The sequence below is a fragment of the Anolis sagrei genome, chromosome 6 (genome assembly GCF_037176765.1).
Source record: "Anolis sagrei isolate rAnoSag1 chromosome 6, rAnoSag1.mat, whole genome shotgun sequence".
Taxonomy (NCBI): Eukaryota; Metazoa; Chordata; class Lepidosauria; order Squamata; family Dactyloidae; genus Anolis; species Anolis sagrei.
The window spans coordinates 122,566,566-122,586,029 of record NC_090026.1 but is presented as its reverse complement, the minus strand read 5'-3'; the positions used below and the strand labels follow the sequence as shown (position 1 = coordinate 122,586,029).

General features: G+C 42.1%; 1 protein-coding gene across 2 annotated transcripts in view; it reads right to left on the bottom strand.

The window, feature by feature from the left end:
* The window catches only part of XYLB (xylulokinase), a 124,763-nt gene that overhangs the window by 26,162 nt on the left and 79,137 nt on the right, over positions 1 to 19,464 (bottom strand). The window contains exons 16-17 of one of the 2 annotated variants that reach the window (XM_060782619.2): positions 3,252 to 3,310; positions 2,553 to 2,640 (exon numbers count right to left, since the gene is read on the bottom strand). In XM_060782619.2, the coding sequence (XP_060638602.2) occupies positions 2,553 to 2,640; positions 3,252 to 3,310 (147 nt within the window). The remainder of the gene's footprint in view (positions 1 to 2,552; positions 2,641 to 3,251; positions 3,311 to 19,464) is intronic. The other variant, XR_010910205.1, reaches the window with a different exon arrangement.

Below are 19,464 nucleotides of genomic sequence, written 5' to 3'. Positions count from 1 at the left end.
CAGGTCTTCAAGCTCTTCCTAAAGACTGCCAACGTTGGGGCTTGTCTGATGTCCTTGGGGAGAGAGTTCCAGAGTCGGGGGGCTACCACAGAGAAGGCCCTGTCCCTCGTCCCCACCAAACGAGCTTGCGACGCAGGTGGGATCATGAGCAGGGCCTCTCCGGATGAACGGAGGGATCGTGTGGGTTAATATACGGAGATGCGGTCACGCAGGTATGCGGGTCCCAAACCGTTTAGGGCTTTGTAGGTGAGCTCCTGCACCTTGAATCCTTAATCCAATGGCCATGCAGGTTGGGGCTTTTGGACACTGGCTCCTGACAAGTTTCCAGGCCCAATTTAACGTGCAGGTTATTAACTACAAAGCCCTATTCACTTCGGGTCTAACCTATCTTTGAGACCTCTTCTCTTTCTAGCAACCAGTGTGGGCTTTGAGATCTACTGAGGAGGCCCTTCTCTTAGTCCCACCACTGTCACAGTTGCGGTTGGTGGGAACGAGAGAGGGGGCCTTCTCGGTGGTGGCTCCCCAGCTCTGGAATGCCCTCTCTAGAAAGATTAGATTAGCCCCAAATCTCCAAACCTTCTGTTTGAGCCTAAAAGCATGGCTATTTGCATGGGCCCTTGTCCTGGAATACTATGGTCATGTGATGACGTTGGCCATTGTTATTCAGCACTTTTAGTTCATGTTTGAAGAAACCCAATGACCCACAGATATGACTGTGTTTTAGAATTTTAATTTTTTTAACTTTATTGATTGATCCCCATTGTTTGTATTCAATAAAATCATGTATTGTTTTGCTGATATCTAATTCTATTTTATGTGTGGCACCTTGAGTACTTTGTTACCCAAGTCCCTTCAGGGACATAGAGGTAGGGTACAAATAGAGAATAATTATTATTATTATTATTATTATTATTATTATTATTATTGAAAGATCAAAGGGTGGATGAGCTGCTTTCTGCCCAGGCTTTGGTGGTTCCAGTGGAGGAAGCCCCTACTCCATCCACCTGACAATGTTGGACTATTTACAAACTGGACTTCCAGGCCTTCAGAAAGAAAGTAAAAATGTGGCTGTGGGACCCAGCCTTCGGACAATAATGAAGTGCAATAAATGGATATGGAATATGTGTAATGACGACTGGAATGGCTCTGGCTACAATCTTGGATTGTGTGGTTTTTAATAATTGGCTTAACGTTTAGATGTTTTAATTCTATGGTTTTAATGTAAATGTTTATTTTAATTGTATACCTGTTTTATATAGCACTTTATGTAAGGCTGCTCAGAGTCCCCCTCGGGGTGAGAAGGGTGAGGTATAATATGGTGTGTGTGTGTGTGTGTGTGTACTATCTTGCTCATAGTTAAGGGAGGAAAATTGAGAAAAATCATACAGAAAGAGGGTTTGTGAAGAAAAGATCTATAGATTAACCATTGTGGCTAGAGGGAGTGTCCAGTGTTGGAGGCAGGGCGCTATGATGCAGTGGTTTGAGAATTCTTTATCACTATAGAGCAGTGGTTCTCAATCTAGGGTCCCCAGATGTTTTTGGCCTTCAACTCCCAGAAATCCTAACAGCTGCTAAACTGGCTGGGATTTCTGGGAATTATTGGCCAAAAACATCTGGGGACCCCAGGTTGAGAACCTCTGCTATAGAGACTGGGATTTAAAAGCCAATTCAGTCATGGAAACTCACTTGGGCTGGTCCATGAGGTCACGAAGAGTTGGAAGCGACTGAATGAATAAACAACAAATCTACTCATCAATCAATCCATCCACCCACCCACCCACCCATCCATGCTTCATTCTGCAATAGAAACCATTATCTGAGGATGTTCAGTTCCCTTTATATAAAATGGCAAAATCCCATGACACTATGGTTTGGGAATTTTATTAACGGTTAAGGATATTTTCAAGCTATGGATGGTTGATTTGAACCTATAGATACAGAATCCACAGATATGAAAGTATTTCTATTATAGCCCATTCTTCATCATGGGATCTCGAGGCAGTGTACAAAATAAAACTAATCCAAACCATTTAAAGTGATAGAGAATTTAAAGCAACACATGTCTTTGAAACAGATGGAATGGATGGCTAGAACATTCAACCATGGCAATTCACTTGGGCAAGTAGCAGTTTCAGCTTCAGAGGAAGGTAAAGGCTCATTCCCTTCTGCCAAGAAAACCTGTCATAGGCTTGCCTTGGGGTTGCCATAAGTCTGAAAAGACTTGAAGGCACACAACATCATCATCAATTACTAGTCAGCTGCCAAGGAATGAGCATCAGGGACAAGCTACTGCCTTGTGGGCTTTCCAGGAACAGCTGTGGGAAAGAAGAGGCTAAATAAGGTGGACTCTGAAATCCAACCCAGAAAGACTGTTCTTTTGCAGCTATTTAGATGGCCAGATTTTTAAAAGTGCCATGGGGAGGGGATAAAGAGCACAAATGGAAGCCATAGACTTGTGACAAGGATGGAAAGCAGCTAATTTTTCAACCCTACCACAAGTGCTTTTTTTCTTCTTCTGCTGCATGTGTTCATGTGGCTTAAAGGGCTCTTACCATGGATTGCTCTGTAAGCAGATCCTAAACAGGCTGAATTAGCAGTGTCAATTGTGTAAACAGGAGCATTGAATACATCAGACAAGACCTGAGAAGCATAAAAAGCATCTGTTACAACCAGACTGTGGGAAACAGGGGGAGTAGGCAGTTCTGTTTCCATTAGCAAGCTATACAGACAAATGGGTGCCACAAGAGAAGGCCTTACACTGGCAGCCAGGCTTGGAAAAGCAGCTACTAATGTGCCTGGGTTGCAAATGGAAAGAATATTCAGTGTTATTTACATTCTGGATGAAAAAGCATTCCTAGCACTCAAGAAACTTGCTCAGGAAAATAAGTTTTTGCTCAGTCAAAAACTTTCCTCACTTTTCTCCTCATATTCAGACATCTTACATCATACTCAGACATCCTATTTTGGGAAATTATTTTGCACAGAAACATAAGTAGGGATTTTAGTGCAAAAAGCATGCTTTTTGGGTGGGAGCACCACATTTGCATAACAATGGATAGATTTCTATAAACTGTTTGTGTATGAAGGAGAGCAAGCATTACATAATGGTTTGAGTGCTGGGCTATCATTCTAGAGACTAGGATTTGATTTCCTCCCTTTGCCATGGAAACCTACTAAATGACCTTGGGAGAATCGCATATTATTAGACCCCCAAAAACACCATGATCCCAAATGCAGTAAGTTACACTTACTTGTAAGATTGCTTCATTGTCTGATGCCCCACCAGTCGCAAGGACTCTTGTTGTGGGCACTGCAAAGCAAGAAGGAGAAATCTAATCAATATTACAGCAGAACCTTGTGTACACTCCTCATCATTATGATGGAGTTTTGTTTCTACCAAACAAAAACTGTTTGTGGTTTGGCACTGAAAGTGGGCAGCAAAGAGTTGTGGACTCTCCACCACTGCAGGTCTTTAAACAGTGATTGGATGACCATTTCTCTGAAGTACTTTGGCTGGGGCTAAGGAATAGATAACCCCCTTCCAATGCCAGAAATACAGCTTCATGGTGTAACACTACAAAATGTTGACCATTTCTGCTACCTTGGCAGCCACCTCTCCACAAAAGTCAGCATTAATACTGAAATACAACACCGCCTCAGTTCTGCAAGTACAGAATTTTTCCGGATGAAGCAGAGAGTGTTTGAGGACTGGGACATCGGTAGGGATACCAAAGTGTTTGTTTATAAAGCTATTGTTCTCCCAACCCTGCTATATGCCTGCGAAACATGGACTGTCTACAGACGTCACATGCAACTCCTGGAACAACTCCATCAGTGATGCCTCTGAAAAATCCTACAAATCTTTTGGGAAGTCAGGCAGACAAATGTCAGCGTGCTGGAAGAAGCAAACACCACCAACATTGAAGCGATGGTCCTCCGTCATCAAATCCACTGGTCCGGCCACATTGTCCAAATGCCCGACCAAAAGCAGTTACTCTTGTGGGTTCCTATCACACAAAGATCAACTGAAAGGCAAGTTTTAAAATCAACCATTTCCAAAACCTCTCTGTTTAAACCAGGAAACGGGTAAGTGTCACATCTTGATGGGCCATGCTCTCAAATGTTTGGCCCCAGAATTGTGGAGCAGGCATAGGAACCCACCTGAGCCACCATTTTGACCTGACATCTCTTTTGCTATTCAGGGGATGTGACCATTTGGGTGTTTGGGACACCTCAATACAGTCCCAAAATGCTATTTTTATAAGTTTACCAGCCAAAAAGCATTTTTTTTTCAGCAAAAGAAGATAGATGGGGGAGCGATAGGGCTGAACTGGAATCAATACAGTGTTCTCTTGCTATTTTGCGGTTCGCTTTTTGCGAACTCGCTTTTTCATGGGTTTTTGCGGTACTTGTTCTGCACATGCATCGTATGCACACACACATATACATATACATACACACACACATAGAGCGTCCCTACTTCACGGATTTTCACTTATCGTGGCTGGTCCTGGAACGTAACACCTATTCATTAAAGTGTTCACAAATCAGAAAGCAATGAGAGCTTTCCAAACACAAAAGGATAGAGTGATTAAATTGGGTTCAGGTGTGAAATTCTCATTTTAAAAAATAAGAAATAAGCCCATGGTAAGAAAAGACAATTATCCACAAACTTTGCACCTTCCCAATATAACAGAGATTAGTAAACAAGCAACCATCAATATGCAGTCGCTGCATGAAGCGTTGAACCCAACAAGCTTTACTCAGGTGCAGGCTTCCTTGTCGACGCCAAAGTTCCTGCAGAGAGGAGGCTTCGTTCCCCCGATAAATTTAATCAGATCTTCCTCTTTGGAGGATATTCAGCGATGCACAAATTGGGTTTAAAAAGCCATTAAGATCTCTGTCAATGTCAGTAAACAAATAAACCACACAGCCAAGTGATTCCTTGGAGAAAACAAGTTTCAATTATACCTGCGCACACTGACAGAGCCCTGCCAATATTTTCAGAAACATGTCACTGAAGCAGGTGAAAAATAACCGCTAAAACCGCTGGGCTTAGGAAACAAAGCAACGCTTGCACACGCCACTGAACACCCCTAAAACCTCAACAGTATGGTTCACAATGCACCATTCTTCTTTTCTCTGTGCCACAAACAAGAGCTCAGCAAGTGACATTACAGTTAAAGAGAAGCGCAGTTTCGATTCCGGTTCTCTTTAGAGGTGAACAGAACAATCCAGGGTTTTTGTGTCTCAAAAAACTGAAGCACAAGGGAGGGTAACCAATAGTCCTTTGCAATTTTGACAAGGAATTCTAGTGCTTAGTCCTCAGACTGGATCCAGTCCCATCAATACCCCAACAATTAGCACAGATTTAGATCCCTATATCTTGTCCTGGCTCTCTACATTAGCTGAATGGGCACTTAAGACTTTGTTCCAGCAAAAGTCTGGGCCTGAACAAACCAAGGAAATCAACTTGTACAATTCTCCATCCTCGGATTCTGACGCATAATATAGTGGAAGGGACCAAATCTTTTGTAGGATTATATTCTCCTTGGAGCCCACAGTGGCACATTGGGTTAACCCACTGAGCTGCTGAACTTGCTGATCAAAAGGTCGCAGGTTCAAATCCAGAGGTTGATGTGAGCTCCTAATGTTAGCCCCAGCTTCTGCCAACCTAGCAGTTTGAAAACATGCAAATGTGAGTAGATCAATAGATACCGCTCCAGCGGGAAGGTAACAGCGCTCCATGCAGTTATGCCGGCCACATGACCTTGGAGGTGTTTACAGGCAACACCTGCTCTTCAGCTTAGAAATGGAGATGAGCACAAAACCCCAAAATTGGACACAACTGGACTTAATGTCAGTGGAAAAACTTTACCTTTATCTATGTTCTCCCTCTGGGAATGGGCTTCTATATAGTAATTTTAGCATTTTGAACCAAGAGTAGGGTCATCAGATTGATCAGAGAGAGGGACTCTACAAATTCTCTATAGATAAAAGACCAAAGGACCTATTTTCTTCAGACGTGGCCAATGTTGTATTGGATTGTTGTAGGTTTTTTTGGGCTGTATGACCATGTTCCAGAAGCATTCTTTCCTAACGTTTCACCTGCATCTAGGGCAGGCATCCTCAGATGTTGTGAGGTCTGTTGGAAACTAGGAAAAGTTGGAATGTCCAAGGTGGGAGAAAGAAATCCTGTATGTCGGAACTAGGTGTGAATGTTTCAATTGGCAACCTTGATTAGCCTGGCAGTTTTTAGGTGTGGCTTGTTAGTGCCTTGGGGAATCTTTTGTTGAAAGTTGATTAGCTAGGTGATTTTGTTGAGAGGTGACTGGCCAATTTTCCTAGTTTCCAACAGATCTCACAACCTCTGAGGATGCTTGCCATAGATGCAGGCGAAACGTCAGGAGAGAATGCTTCTAGAACATGGCCATACAGCCCGAAAAAGCTACAACAACCCAGGGATTCCGGTCATGAAAGCCTTCAAAAATACAATGTTGTATTGGGTTGTTGTAGTTTTTTTCGGGCTATATGGCCATGTTCTAGAGGCATTCTCTCCTGACATTTCGCCTGCATCTATGGCAAGCATCTTCAGAGATTGTGAACCCGAAAAACCTACAACAACCCAGTGATTATGGCCATGAAAGCCTTTGACAATACAATGTTGTATTGTTTTGTTCTACTATCCTCCCAGTTTGCCAGGGACACGCCTATCACAGTAGCCAAATAGGATGTGCAATGAATCTCTGGAGACTGTTTTAACTTTTTCATGAGATCAAGAAGGCATATTGCTACTTGGATGCAATTAGGGTCAACATTTCAATTTTCTTTTCACTGGGATCAAATAATTATCGGGACTATATCTCTGGCCTCATTAGGATTGCAAACCTGCACAAACAGAGATGCAAATGGCATGAAGGAAATCTTGGAAGACTCACTCTCTTCCTCCATCAACTGCTTATGCAGATTGGTAGGCGATGCATACCTTCACAGGCAAGCACCAGGTGGTTCCCATCTATTCACTGGACGGACCTCTCACAAACAGGATGGTGGTGTTGCCTAGCAACAAGAAGATAAGGCTTGAAATCTAGCTTATAGACATCTAACAGAGAAGAAAAGCCACAGCCTAATCTAAGATTTGCCATCTTAACTAAGGAGAGTGTGAGGAGGAGGAGGGAAGACAAAGCCAATTTGATTTGTGTGTTTTCAAAAAGCATCATTAATTGGCAGAACACTGCAAAATGGTTGGCATGCAGGGCAGGAGATGCAAGAGAACATGCAAACACTTGACCTTCAAAGGAGATGAAGGAATTCACTTTAGAAGAGGTTTTTTTTTTACATGCCAATCATTCATATGGCTGGGAAAGAGTTCAGAGAAGGTGAGGCACTAATTCAAATTTTACTTCTGACGTCAACACAGCAAGTTGGCCATTGAAAGCTAAGCTGGGTCATTAGACCCAAAAGAGTAACCCATTCATAAGTAGGACATGAACATAATAGCACTCTCCATAGGCGAGACATTTCCTCTCTCTGCTTCAGCACTAACCCTGCAACTTGACAACAGTAAAAATTTCAACGACTACAAGGTCTGTATGGTGCCCCCAGTTTCAAACTGGAGAAGTAGACAAGGAGGATATTGTGATGATCCCCATGTCTTCTTGTTTCTTGGCCTGCCTGTAATTTCTGACTTATCTCTCATAGGGTTTCTGGTCCTGAGAGATGCAACTCTCAGGACCAGGTTGTGGCGCAGTTGGCTAGGAGTCAGCCGCATCACCACTGACTGAAAGGTCATGAGTTCGAAGCTAGCCTGGGTTGGAGTAAGCTCCTGACCATTTGTCTAGCTTGCTGTCAACTGTTGCAGCTTGAAAGACAGTTGCATCTGTCAAGTAGGAAATTTAGGTACCGCTTATGTGGGGAGGCTAATTTACATAACTAATTTACGATACCATAAATATCTCCAGCAGCAGGCAAAAGAATGAGGAAGTACAACATTGGTATCACAAGTGGACAGTGAAGCAACAGCTCCCCCAGTGGCCAGAATTCAAACACACCCTCATGAACCTTAAATTGCCTCTGTTTTGTCTATATATTTATTTATTATTATTTATTTATTTCAGAGTTTTATATACCGACCTTCTCACCTCTTTTGAGGGACTCAGACCAGTTTCCAACCATAAAAACACATACAATCGGTAAAAACATCATAGTTCATATTACAATAACACATTAAAACAACAAATATATCCAAAACTACAGTGGTCAGTCGTCATACTAAAAAACAATTATACATCATCTTCCATCCATGTCTTAGGGTGTTGTCTCACTCATCAAAAGCCTGTCTCCATAACCACGTCTTCACCTGTTTCCTAAAAGTCAGGATATATGTTATGTATCTATGGCATTGAATGTTTGTCATGTATATGTGCACTGTAATCTGCACTGAGTCCCCTGCAGGGTCAGAAGGGTGGAATATAAATACTATAAATAAATAAATAAATAAATAAATAAATAAATAAATAACGCACTCAAGGTCATCCAGTGGGCTTCCATGGCTGAGCAGGAAATCAAACCCTGGTCTTCATAGTTCAACATTCAAACCAAAAGACTATGCTGGCTCTCATACAACTCCTAGTTATGCAAGGATACGTGAGTATTCTGTACCTTCTTCTGCAACTCCTTTGTGACAGGTGCAGAAAGGGAGCTGGGTGCAATTCCAGTTCCATCCTTCCCCAGCTATTAACTACAGGCATACTGTACATCCTTTAGCCCTTAACAGCTGAAGTTTCTTCTCTTGTCTAAGCAACAACAGCTTCTTTTCAGCCCAATTGGTTGTACAAGAACAGCTAGAGAGCTTCTGGATCAGTGGTTCCCAACCTTTTTCTTTTCTTTTCTTTTCTTTTCTTTTTTGACCAGAGACCACTTTGACCAGGGACCACTCTCCAACATTAGTACCAAAAGGGTTACAAATCAGATTTTGGTCAACTTTAGATTTGGTTTGGTTATTTAGGGTGCTGATTCAGAAAATTGCATATGATAGACCACATCAACTCTAGTTTCTGATACAGAACACATGCCATTCAGTAGTTGCCATCTGCTCACCCACAGAAAACCATATTTAAGAAGCCTCGGCAATATAAAAGACTCTTGTTGCAACGGTGTAATAATTGCGATGCCACAGACCATATTTTAGTTCTTCTGGACTACTGGTGGTCCACTGACCACAGGTTTGGAACCACTGTTCTAAACACAAAACTCTGGCATATCAGCATCTGAGCTGCACAGGCAGCCTTCAGCTGCATATCCCTGGGAGCAGGGGCAACATTCTCCAGGCTTAGTTACTGTCAGGAAATTCTTCCTAATGTTTAGATGGAATCTCTTTTCCTGCAGTTCAAATTCATTGCTCTCTGTCCTGATCTCTGATGCAGCAGAAAATAAGCTTGCCCGGTCCTTAAAGTAACCTCCTTTCAAATATGTAAACATGACCATCATGTTCCTTCTCAGTCTTCTTTTCTCCAAGCGAAACATATCCCACTTTCTAAACCACTCCTCAGAGGCCTTGGCTTCTAGACCTTTGGCCACTTTGATTGGTCTTTTGTGGACAGTATCCTTCTTGAATGTTGGTGCCCTGAACTGGACACAGAATTATTCCAGTTGAGTTCTCAGAAACAGTGGGAGGAATCTCAGGGTGAAAGTGGTGCCTTGAAAAGTCTGTGTGTACATACATTGTTGTAGACCAGGGGTCCTCAAACTTTTTAAACAGAGGGCCAGTTCACACCCCCTCAAACTGTTGGAGGGCCAGATTATAATTTGACAAAAACATGAATGAATTCCTATGCAGACTGCACATATCTTATTTGTAGTGCAAAAAACACTTTAAAACAATACAATAATTAAAATTTAAAATGAATAATTTTAACAAATATAAACTTAGTATTTCAATGGTAAGTGTGGATCTGCTTTTGGCTGATGAGATAGGATTGTTGTTGTTGTTGTTGTTGTTTGCTTTCAAGTTGTTTCAGACTTAGGTTGACCCTGAGCGAGGGCCAGGTAAATGACCTTGGAAGGCCATATCCGGCACTTGGGCCTTAGTTTAAGGACCCCTGTTGTAGACTCTCCCAAGAGGTTTGCATATATTCGCTTTCTCTTCCCACTCAGAAATATCACCAGGGACTGTTTCTAAGTTCTCAGGATTTGGGCCCTGCAATCTCAAGATCTAGTTGCTTCTAACCTGGAAATGCTACTACCAGAGATTTAGGACCCCCTGATGACGCAGTGGGTTAAACTGCTGAGCTGCTGAAGTTGCTGACCGAAAGGTCGCAGGTTCAAATCCGGGGAGCAATGTGTGCTCCCACTATTAGCCCCAGCTTCTGCCAACCTAGGAGTTCAAAAACATGTAAATGTGAGTAGATCAATAGGTACCACCTTGGTGGAAAGATAACAGTGCTCCATGCAGTCATGCCAGCCACATGACCTTGGAGGTGACCTACAGGCAATGCCAGTTCTTCAACTTAGAAATGGAGATGACCACCACCACCACCACCCCAAGAGTCAGACACAACTGGACTTAATGTCAGGGGAAAACGTTTCCCTCTACCTTAGTATAATTTTAGGATTTCATCCCAGATATGCTTTGTGCTTATTTGGGCTCTTTTAATGTCTTTCATGCAGAAATCTTTTATTAGTTTCAGAGCCATGAAGTGGTTTTATACCATATTTGGATTCAGAGGCATTTGACTGAATTAAGTAGTGAGTGTACACCTGGGAGCAACATGAAATATCTCTGGCTTTAAGTAGGTGCCATAAATTCCCTGTTTAATGATCACTAAATGTCATCAAACTCAACTGCATCATATTTAACAACAAGGAGACTGCAGGGAAGGGAATGGCACCAAAATCCCTTCTGAATGTCTTGGGTTGAAGTTATAATAGCTACAAGATATAGATACTGCTGCCATGCAAAAATGGAGAGAAACAGGTGGAGAAGGACATGGAAGATAACATCTTCAGCCCCCTGGGATTAGTGAAGAAACTTGCTAGTCAGGAAAGTAGCCTTCCCACATACACAAACATCCTGCTTTCCTTTATACAAGCCAAGAAGGACATGAACAAGTCCTAAGGGGTACCACTGAACACTAATGGTGGGACATATGCCAATACCTGGCCAAAAACAGCCCCATTAAAAGCTTTGTGCCTGCATCAAATAATAACCTCTTCAGGTGTTCATACATGAGGAAATCTATCATTTTTTCCTCATCATCCGCATTCTCTGCCACCAGAAATCTGCATCACTGGTTCCTCCATTTTACAGATCTCCTATGTGCTGTTTTTCCTTTCTTCCAATCCAGCAACACTCATTTTTCCCTGTGAGGTGCCCAGAGCTGTCTGAACTCAGCTTCAAGTACTCTGGAATTCACACAAAAATATTAAAAATCATCCAGAGTGTTCCAAAAGATAAAAACACCACTTCTCCTGAAGCAGCCAACGAGAGATGAATAAGTAAATGGAATTCCACTCTTTCTCAGAACTGAATCTGTGCAGGCTAGTTAAATGTATAAGCATTGTTTAACTTAAGGGCAGGCACCATTAGTAAGACGCCGAGAAAATGAAAAATATCGAGGGTCTCCGTTCTAATACTTTTTGAATGATACTTATTAATTCATCCCATAGTGGGAACCCTTCAGTTTAAAGCAAATGTTATGGTTTATGTTGTACCTTCCAAAGCAAGCAAATTCAGCCCACCGATCACCATTCCCCTTGGTAACACAAAACAAGAGCACACAGAGCTTTCTTGTACCGTAATTTCCACCCCAAAATAATTCTTCAGCATAATAATCCACTGGCCCTTCCATTCACATCACAAGTGGTGGGAAAAGACAGACATGACAGTGTTTATATCTTAAGTAGAAACAGCAAAAAGTCAGAGGCACAGTTACCCCATCTTTACTACTTCGGTCCAATCAAATTTTACTTACAGGGAGGAAGTCATCTGTTGTTTTTCATGTTTTTCAGGTAAGCTATGTATATAGGATTCCATTTATAAACAGGGTGTACTTTTCTGATAGGATTCCTCCTTAAATATAAAGAATCTCTACTATTATCTGTTGGTGCCTTGGACCGCGAGAAGATCCAAGCAGTCCATACTTCAGGAAATAAAGCCTGACTGCTCGTTGGAGGGAAGGATATTAGAGGCAAAGATGAAGTACTTCGGCCACGTCATGAGAAGAAAGGAAAGCTTAGAGAAGACAATGATGCTGGGGGGAAAGGAAGTAAAAAGGAAGAGGGGCTGACCAAGGGCAAGATGGATGGATGGTATCCTTGAAGTGACTGGCTTGACTCTGAAGGAGCTGGGGGTGGTGATAGTGAACAGGGAGCTCTGGCGTGGGCTGGTCCATGAGGTCACGAAGAGTCGGAAGCGACTGAACGAATAAACAACAAATGTAAATTCTTTCCCCTCTTTGTTAAACATTAAAACAATTAATCACTGATGCAATCAGCAATGATAATCAAATCTGTACAGTGAGCTCTTTGGTCTCCATTTGGGTATGGTTCCAAAATTCCTTTGTGGATACCAAAATCTATGAATGCACATGTCTCATTATATGCAATGGCATATTACAATAGTGTTCCTCATATGAAATGGCAAAATCAAGGTTTACCTTTTGGAATTAGTTTAGATATTTTCAAGTTGTGGATGGATAAATCGGTGGGTGTGATATCTATCGTAGTTTGAACAGACAGTAAAAAATAACAACAATAATAGCAAATTTTATTTATATCCCGCCCTATCTCCCTGTGGGGACTCAGAGCAGTTACAACAGGAGCGACAAACATTCAATGCCGTAAGATGCTAACAAAAAACAAACACCAAAGCCACCCAAATCTAAACAAATCTAAGTTGTTTCTTAAAAGAGAGTAAGGAGGTGCCATTGGGGTCATTAGGGAGGGAGTTCCAGAGGTGGGAGGTGATCATGGAGAACAATGGTTTCTGAAATATCAAAACTCTGGTTGACATCCCAGTAGAGTTCTCAAGTGTGCTTTATTGCATCACTGTAAAGGTAAAGGTAAAGGTTTCCTCCTGACAGTAAGTCTAGTCAAGTCCAACCCCGTTTCTATGGCAAAGAGCCAGCGTTGTCTGTAGATGCCTCCAAGGTGGCTGGCATGACTGCATGGAGTACCATTACCTTCCCGCAAAGCGGTACCTATTGACCTACTCACATTTGCTAGGTTGGAAGAAGCTGGGGCTAACAACAGGAGCTCACCCTATCTCACGGATTCGAACTGCTGACCTTCTGGTCAGCGAGTTTTGCAGCTTAGCAGTTTAACCCACTGTGCCACCACAATCTCTTGACAACACTGAACCAGCCCTATATTCATTTCAGTACACTATAGCCTTTTTTCTCCAGTATCATATATTTATCTGCTCATCTCAGCTTATTATGTAAAACCTGACTTCCACCTTATCGTTTAACTATTCCTTCATTACCATCACCAAGTCCAAATGTGCCACTCTGTCATCATACACTAACGTACTATATTGCTGTGGCAATGCCCAATCATCGCTCCATCAACCCAGTCTACACCTATTGCCATATGTTTGTTCATTAAGCTTTACTTTGTGATCTCATACAGTGGAATGAAGCTTATGTGAGATATGAAAGTTTATGTGAGATATTTCTTTTTCCCAGCTAATCTCAAAGATGCCACATTCTTCCTTTATATGTTTGTACAGCGTAGGTTACTGATTTCAGAATCCACCCTTTCCCCCAATAACATTTAAGAGGGGCTATGTACAAAATGCAAAACATTTTTCCAGAAGGGAAAAAGGTGCACCAGTCAGGATAAATACCCACATTATGACTGTGCACTTAGTATAATGGGTATGCTACTGCTGGAGACAAAAACTGGTAATTACACAGAATGCCATCTTCTTGCTGAAAAAATGAAAAGCTCTCTCAATATCACCCAGACACAACAAAGGGGTACATGAGGACAAGGAGGGGGATAGGGGCCCCAGCTCCCTTGCATGTGTCCACTTCATGGTTACAGACATGCACCTCCTATTCGCGTTTGCTGGCGTTCCCTCTGGCAGATGCCAAACTCAGTGTGAGAAGTGTGAATTGGCCTCTACGCGAAACAGGCTGCTCATATGCAAGCCTCTATATATAGACACACAAGCACTATCAATATTCTCCGCATTCCCAGAAATAGTATTAGATGTTGGCTTCCTCCAAAAAAAGAAGACGAAGAAAACCCACATTCCCTCTTCATTAATACTTCAAGAGGCACAGAAGGTTTTACACGCTGCAAAGGTTAATTATACATACAATGAATAAAAGAAAGCACTTGAATAAATTGTATGTTTTATAGGTAATGGAGGTTGAAGGTGGGTAGATTTGTCTAATGCATAAGGGAAAGCTGTTAGGTATTCGTAGCTGCTGCCAAGGAGCCAAATGAAGTACTAATAGGCAAAGAGGAACAGCTCAGGAGGTATCACTCACAAGGGCTGGATGCCATGTTTGTTTTTTTTTCTCTTTTCCACTTTTGCTGGCTATTGACAGCAATGGACCCCATCAGGGCATGAATGGTGTCACGTTGCCAGGGCTCTACCGTATTGTGATTGTGTTTATTTGAATGTTATTTTAAGACTGCTTTTTTATTCTTATTATTAATGTACTTTGATGTTGTCATTGTTTGTTGTTTATGTTTTGATTTTATTGCTGTAATATGTTGTCCGGGCTTGGCCCCATGTAAGCCGCTCCGAGTCCCCATCGAGGAGATGGTGGCGGGATATAAATAAAGATGATGATGACAATGATGATGATTATGATTATTATTATTATTATTGCTGTCTTTTCTAATAGACCAAAACATAAAACATAAAGATAGCACCCAGCCACAGAATAAACAAAAACTGATAGCAAAAACAACTCCGTAGTCAAAAGGGTCCAGTCCAGTGGTCAAATGCCAAGAGTTCAATAAACAAAGTCCAGGGATCAAAAGTCTATACTGTAGTCAAAAGCCAGTCCAAAGGTTCAAGGTTCCAGGAGACAGGTCAGGATACCAAAAAATCCAACAGACCTGGGGGAAAAACCAGCAACATCCACCACCAAAATACAACAGATACTTTTCTCCCAAAGATCAGTCTCAAGGTTAGCTCCTTAAATCCAGTAACACCCAGCTACAACCCATCTCCTGCACACCTCCACCCCTAATTGCTTTCACCCATGAACTGCCATTACAGATTACCAAACCCTCTAGAACTAATATTCACATTAACCCTTCTATCACCAACCACCATCAACTGCAGAACATATGACAAACGGTGATACATCTCCTGAAGAGGGATGTATTCGCCACTAAAGACTCACCAGAACTGAAGTCAATTGAACGCTAAATATAGTCAGAGCTTGAAAACGATTTATACTAGGTAAAGGTAAAGGTTTCCCCTTGACATTAAGTCTAGTCGTGTCCAACTCTAAGAGGTGGTGCTCATCTCCATTCCTAAGCCAAAGAGCCGGCGTTGTCTGTAGACACCTCCAAGGTCATGTGGCTGGCATGACTGCATGGAGTGCTGTTACCTTCCCGCCGGAGCGGTACCTATTGATCTACTCAGATTTGCATGTTTTCGAACTGCTAGGTTGGCAGAAGCTGGGGCTAACAATAGATGCTCACCCCACTCCCAGGATTCAAACCGGCAACCTTTTGACAGGAAGTTCAGCAGCTCAGCGGTTAAACCTACTGCACCACCAAGGGCTGTATACTACAGCTCCCCAAAAGCAGGTCAATAGTGAGTCTGTGAGCTCTAGTTCAACAAAAATAATTTTTCCAAACTGTTAAATGTGTGTGCATGCGTATATACAGAGGGAGAGATTTGACAGAACTCTACATCAGGCTGTAAAGTCCAAAACCTACAATGCAATCAATAGGAAGTTAAAGGCACAATTGTAATGGAAACAGGAGCATGAACCCAGTATTTTCCAGACCACCTAGAAAATACTGAGCCTTGTTATCAGAGGTGTTTGTGCAACAACAATCTAAGGACAGTTCAAGACATATCTGCCTTTTTGGGACACTGCAGCTCGTGTCAAGATCAACAGTGAAATGGAATTACTAACACAGAGAGTTCAGTTCAGTGCTTAAAGATAAGATCATCATCTTTTTTTCTAACTCAAGGACAGTTGTTCACCTTTCAGAAAATATCAGCATTTGTTGCTTGGCAGCACTGAATTATTCATCAAGCTCAGACACTTTCTTGTCCAATTCACTTTGTCATTTCCTTCTAACTTATTCCCAGCAGCTCTGATGAAAATATAACACAATAACACCTGCTTACAAGAGGCATTCAATTTAGTACATGCCTTGATTGAAAAGACATTTCCTGTGGTCCCAGCTAAAATTAGATGCTCTTTTTAAATGGAAGATTCATGTTTTATGAGGAGGAGGAGGAGGAGGAGGAGGAGGAGGAGGGCAATGTTACCTAAAATGTTCCCATGTTTCTCAAAGAACTTACTTTTAAAAATCCTTCCCTAAGTTTTGTCCTACAATCAATTCCAATTCCAACTCCCTTCCGCTTATGGTCAAGGGACTAGTAGTTAGAGGGCTTTACTAGGTTGACATTTGGCTGCTAAAGCAGACATAACACTCTTTGGTTCTCAAGCACTTTGAGAACAAAGGATCAACTCATTATATTGAGTCCACTTGTCCACAGGATCGGACAAATGAAGTAGATTATGTGTCATATGTGTTTGCTTCCATCATTATTCTACTTTATTGGGCAGCAATAAAGACTGTAGAAAGGACATAAATTCTGTGTGCCCAACGGAACGCCGAGGCTGCCTCAGATTAAAAGCCCTTGGATTACCCCAAACAGAGTCTTTAGATTGCTTAAAGGTTCAACAATGTTCTTTATTAATGAAAACAAACAGGTACTTTCAAGCTTTCTTAACAGTCTATTGGCTCTTGCAATCTTGTTCACTGGGAACAGGCACTATCTTCATCACTGTAATTAACTAATGGGGAAATCCTTAACTTCTAATCTAGGCAGTCTGTACTTGCCTCTGTTGGTGTGGAGCCCCTGCACCTGGTACCAACTGCGTCTGGCTTCCGCGAGCGACCCTTACCAAGCAGAGATTTGTAGACTTCCAGGGGAAAAGAAGGAGTTCAGGTTTCCGTGATGGCTGGCTGAAGTCCTTCAGCAAAGGAGCTGTAAGGCTGTAAAATCCTTAGCCAAGCTGTGGGGCCTTTTCTCCCTGGCCAAGCTGTAGGCTGTATATCTCCCCGGCCAAGCCGTAGAGGACAAAGCTTTCTACAGGAGCTCTTCGTTTTATGTCCTGTGCGAAAGGCTTCTCTGTGTGGACTGACCCAAAAAGGCTCTTATTCCCTCCAAAAACCCAAAAAGGGGGAGGGACCAGGGAACCTAACTATAATTGACAGGAGGCTTGCCCTATGATTGCAGCCAAAAGAAGCCACTTATCTGCAGAGTCCCTGCAACTTAGGACTATAACAAACATTAAATGCAAAGCAAACAAAATTGGAGCTCCTGGTACAGTTGTACCTGCACAGTTGGTTATGAGGGTTCTGTGTGGGAAGTTTGGCCCAATTCTATTGTTGGTGAAGTTCAGAATGCTCTTTGTAAGTGAACTATAAATCCCAGCAACTACAACTCCCAAATGTCAAGATCTATTTTCCCCCAAACTCCACCAGTGTTCACATTTGGGCATATTGAGTATTCGTGCCAAGTTTAGTCCAGATCCATTACTGTTTGAGTCCACAGGGCTCTCTGGATGTAGGTGAACTACAACTCCAAAACCAATCAAACCCTTCCAGTATTTTCTGTTGGTCTTGGGAGTTCTGTGTGTCAAGTTTGGTTGAATTTCATCGTTGGTGGAGTTCAGAATTCTCTTTGATTGTAGGTGAACTATTAATCCCAGCAACTACATCTCCCAAATTACGAAATAACACACACACACACCCAACAAATCCCACCAGTATCCAAACTTGGGCATATTGGGTATTTGTGCCAAGTTTGGTCCAGTGAATGAAAATGCATCCTGCATATCAGATATTTACATTACGATTCACAACAGCAGCAAAATTACAGTTATGGAGTAGCAATGAAAATAATGCTATGGTTGGATGTCACCACAACATAAGGGGACGCAGCATTAGGAATATTGAGATCCACTGGCCTACAGAAAGATATTATTGTAACAGTTGAAAATACCTTGGAGCTCCCTTAGTATATCTTCCAAATATCAGGTTATGGTATATTTTATTATTATAGATTGTACTTCATTCCATCATGAAGAGTAAGGTCAATTCAGGAACCCTTCAAAAAGGAAGCAAAAGGGTCTGATATTTGAAACAAAAATTGTTATACCCACTTCTTTGTTTATGCCCACTCTCAATTACTGTTGGTTTCTCCTTTTCCTCTTCTCTCCTTTCCTTTCTTCTCTCAAGAAACATTTCTCACCTTGAGGTTGGTGAGCAGAGAATCACAGGTTACAAGAGAAGATAGCAGGTATGTTGGATAAATTAGAATTCAAGGTAAGTCATTAATTTATCTAGCATACCTGTTATCTTCTGCTCCAACCTGTGCTTCTCTGCTCACCAATCTTCTGAACATAGCTCCTTTCCTCAGCTTGTCTCCTGCCAGGTTCTACAAACATTATGGAGGAGACTATGGCTGCCAAAAGGGACAACTAAAGCAATGGGGGCATGGTTGAGGACAATGAATGGACTCATTTCTTTTGTCCTGCCATTCCTCAGCAGTGCTTGTTAGTTAAGTTTTGGAAGGACCACAAGAGCTCTTTAGAGGTATTAGTGAGCTCACCATGAGCAATGGTGCATGGATTACAGCATCTTGAAGATCCTCACCCTACTCAAGGGCAGCTGTGCCGTTTGTACTAACAAATGCCTAGTTAATTAGATCAGCGGAAGGAAAAGTACCCCGTGAGCTGTATGTAGCTTCCCATTCCCCACAACATCCCTGCTCTGACCTCTATGTCCCTCTTTTCCCCACCAAATTGAACTCCAGAAGACCAACTAAACTGTATAGTTGTCATGACTGACACCACTGACTTGTTTTTTGGTCTGTTGGGGACTTTTGGGTTTTTTTGGTTTTTTTTTACAATGCTAGTAGTGGAAGATCAATGGGGAACGGATGCAGCCCTCAACCATCTGGAACTGTGGTTCCCAACATTTTTTTTGACCAGCAACCACTTGACCAGGAACCAATTTGACCAGGGACCACTCTCCAACATTAGTACCAAAAGGGTTACAAATCAGTTTTTGATCAACTTTAGATTTGGTTTGGCTATGTGAGGTGCCAATTCAGAAAACTGCATTGGTTAGATCACATCAGCTCTGGATTCTGACACAAAACATATGCCATCCAGTAGTCACCATCTCTATGAGCCCACAGAAAACCATATTTAATAAGCCTCAGCACTATAAGAGGGTTTT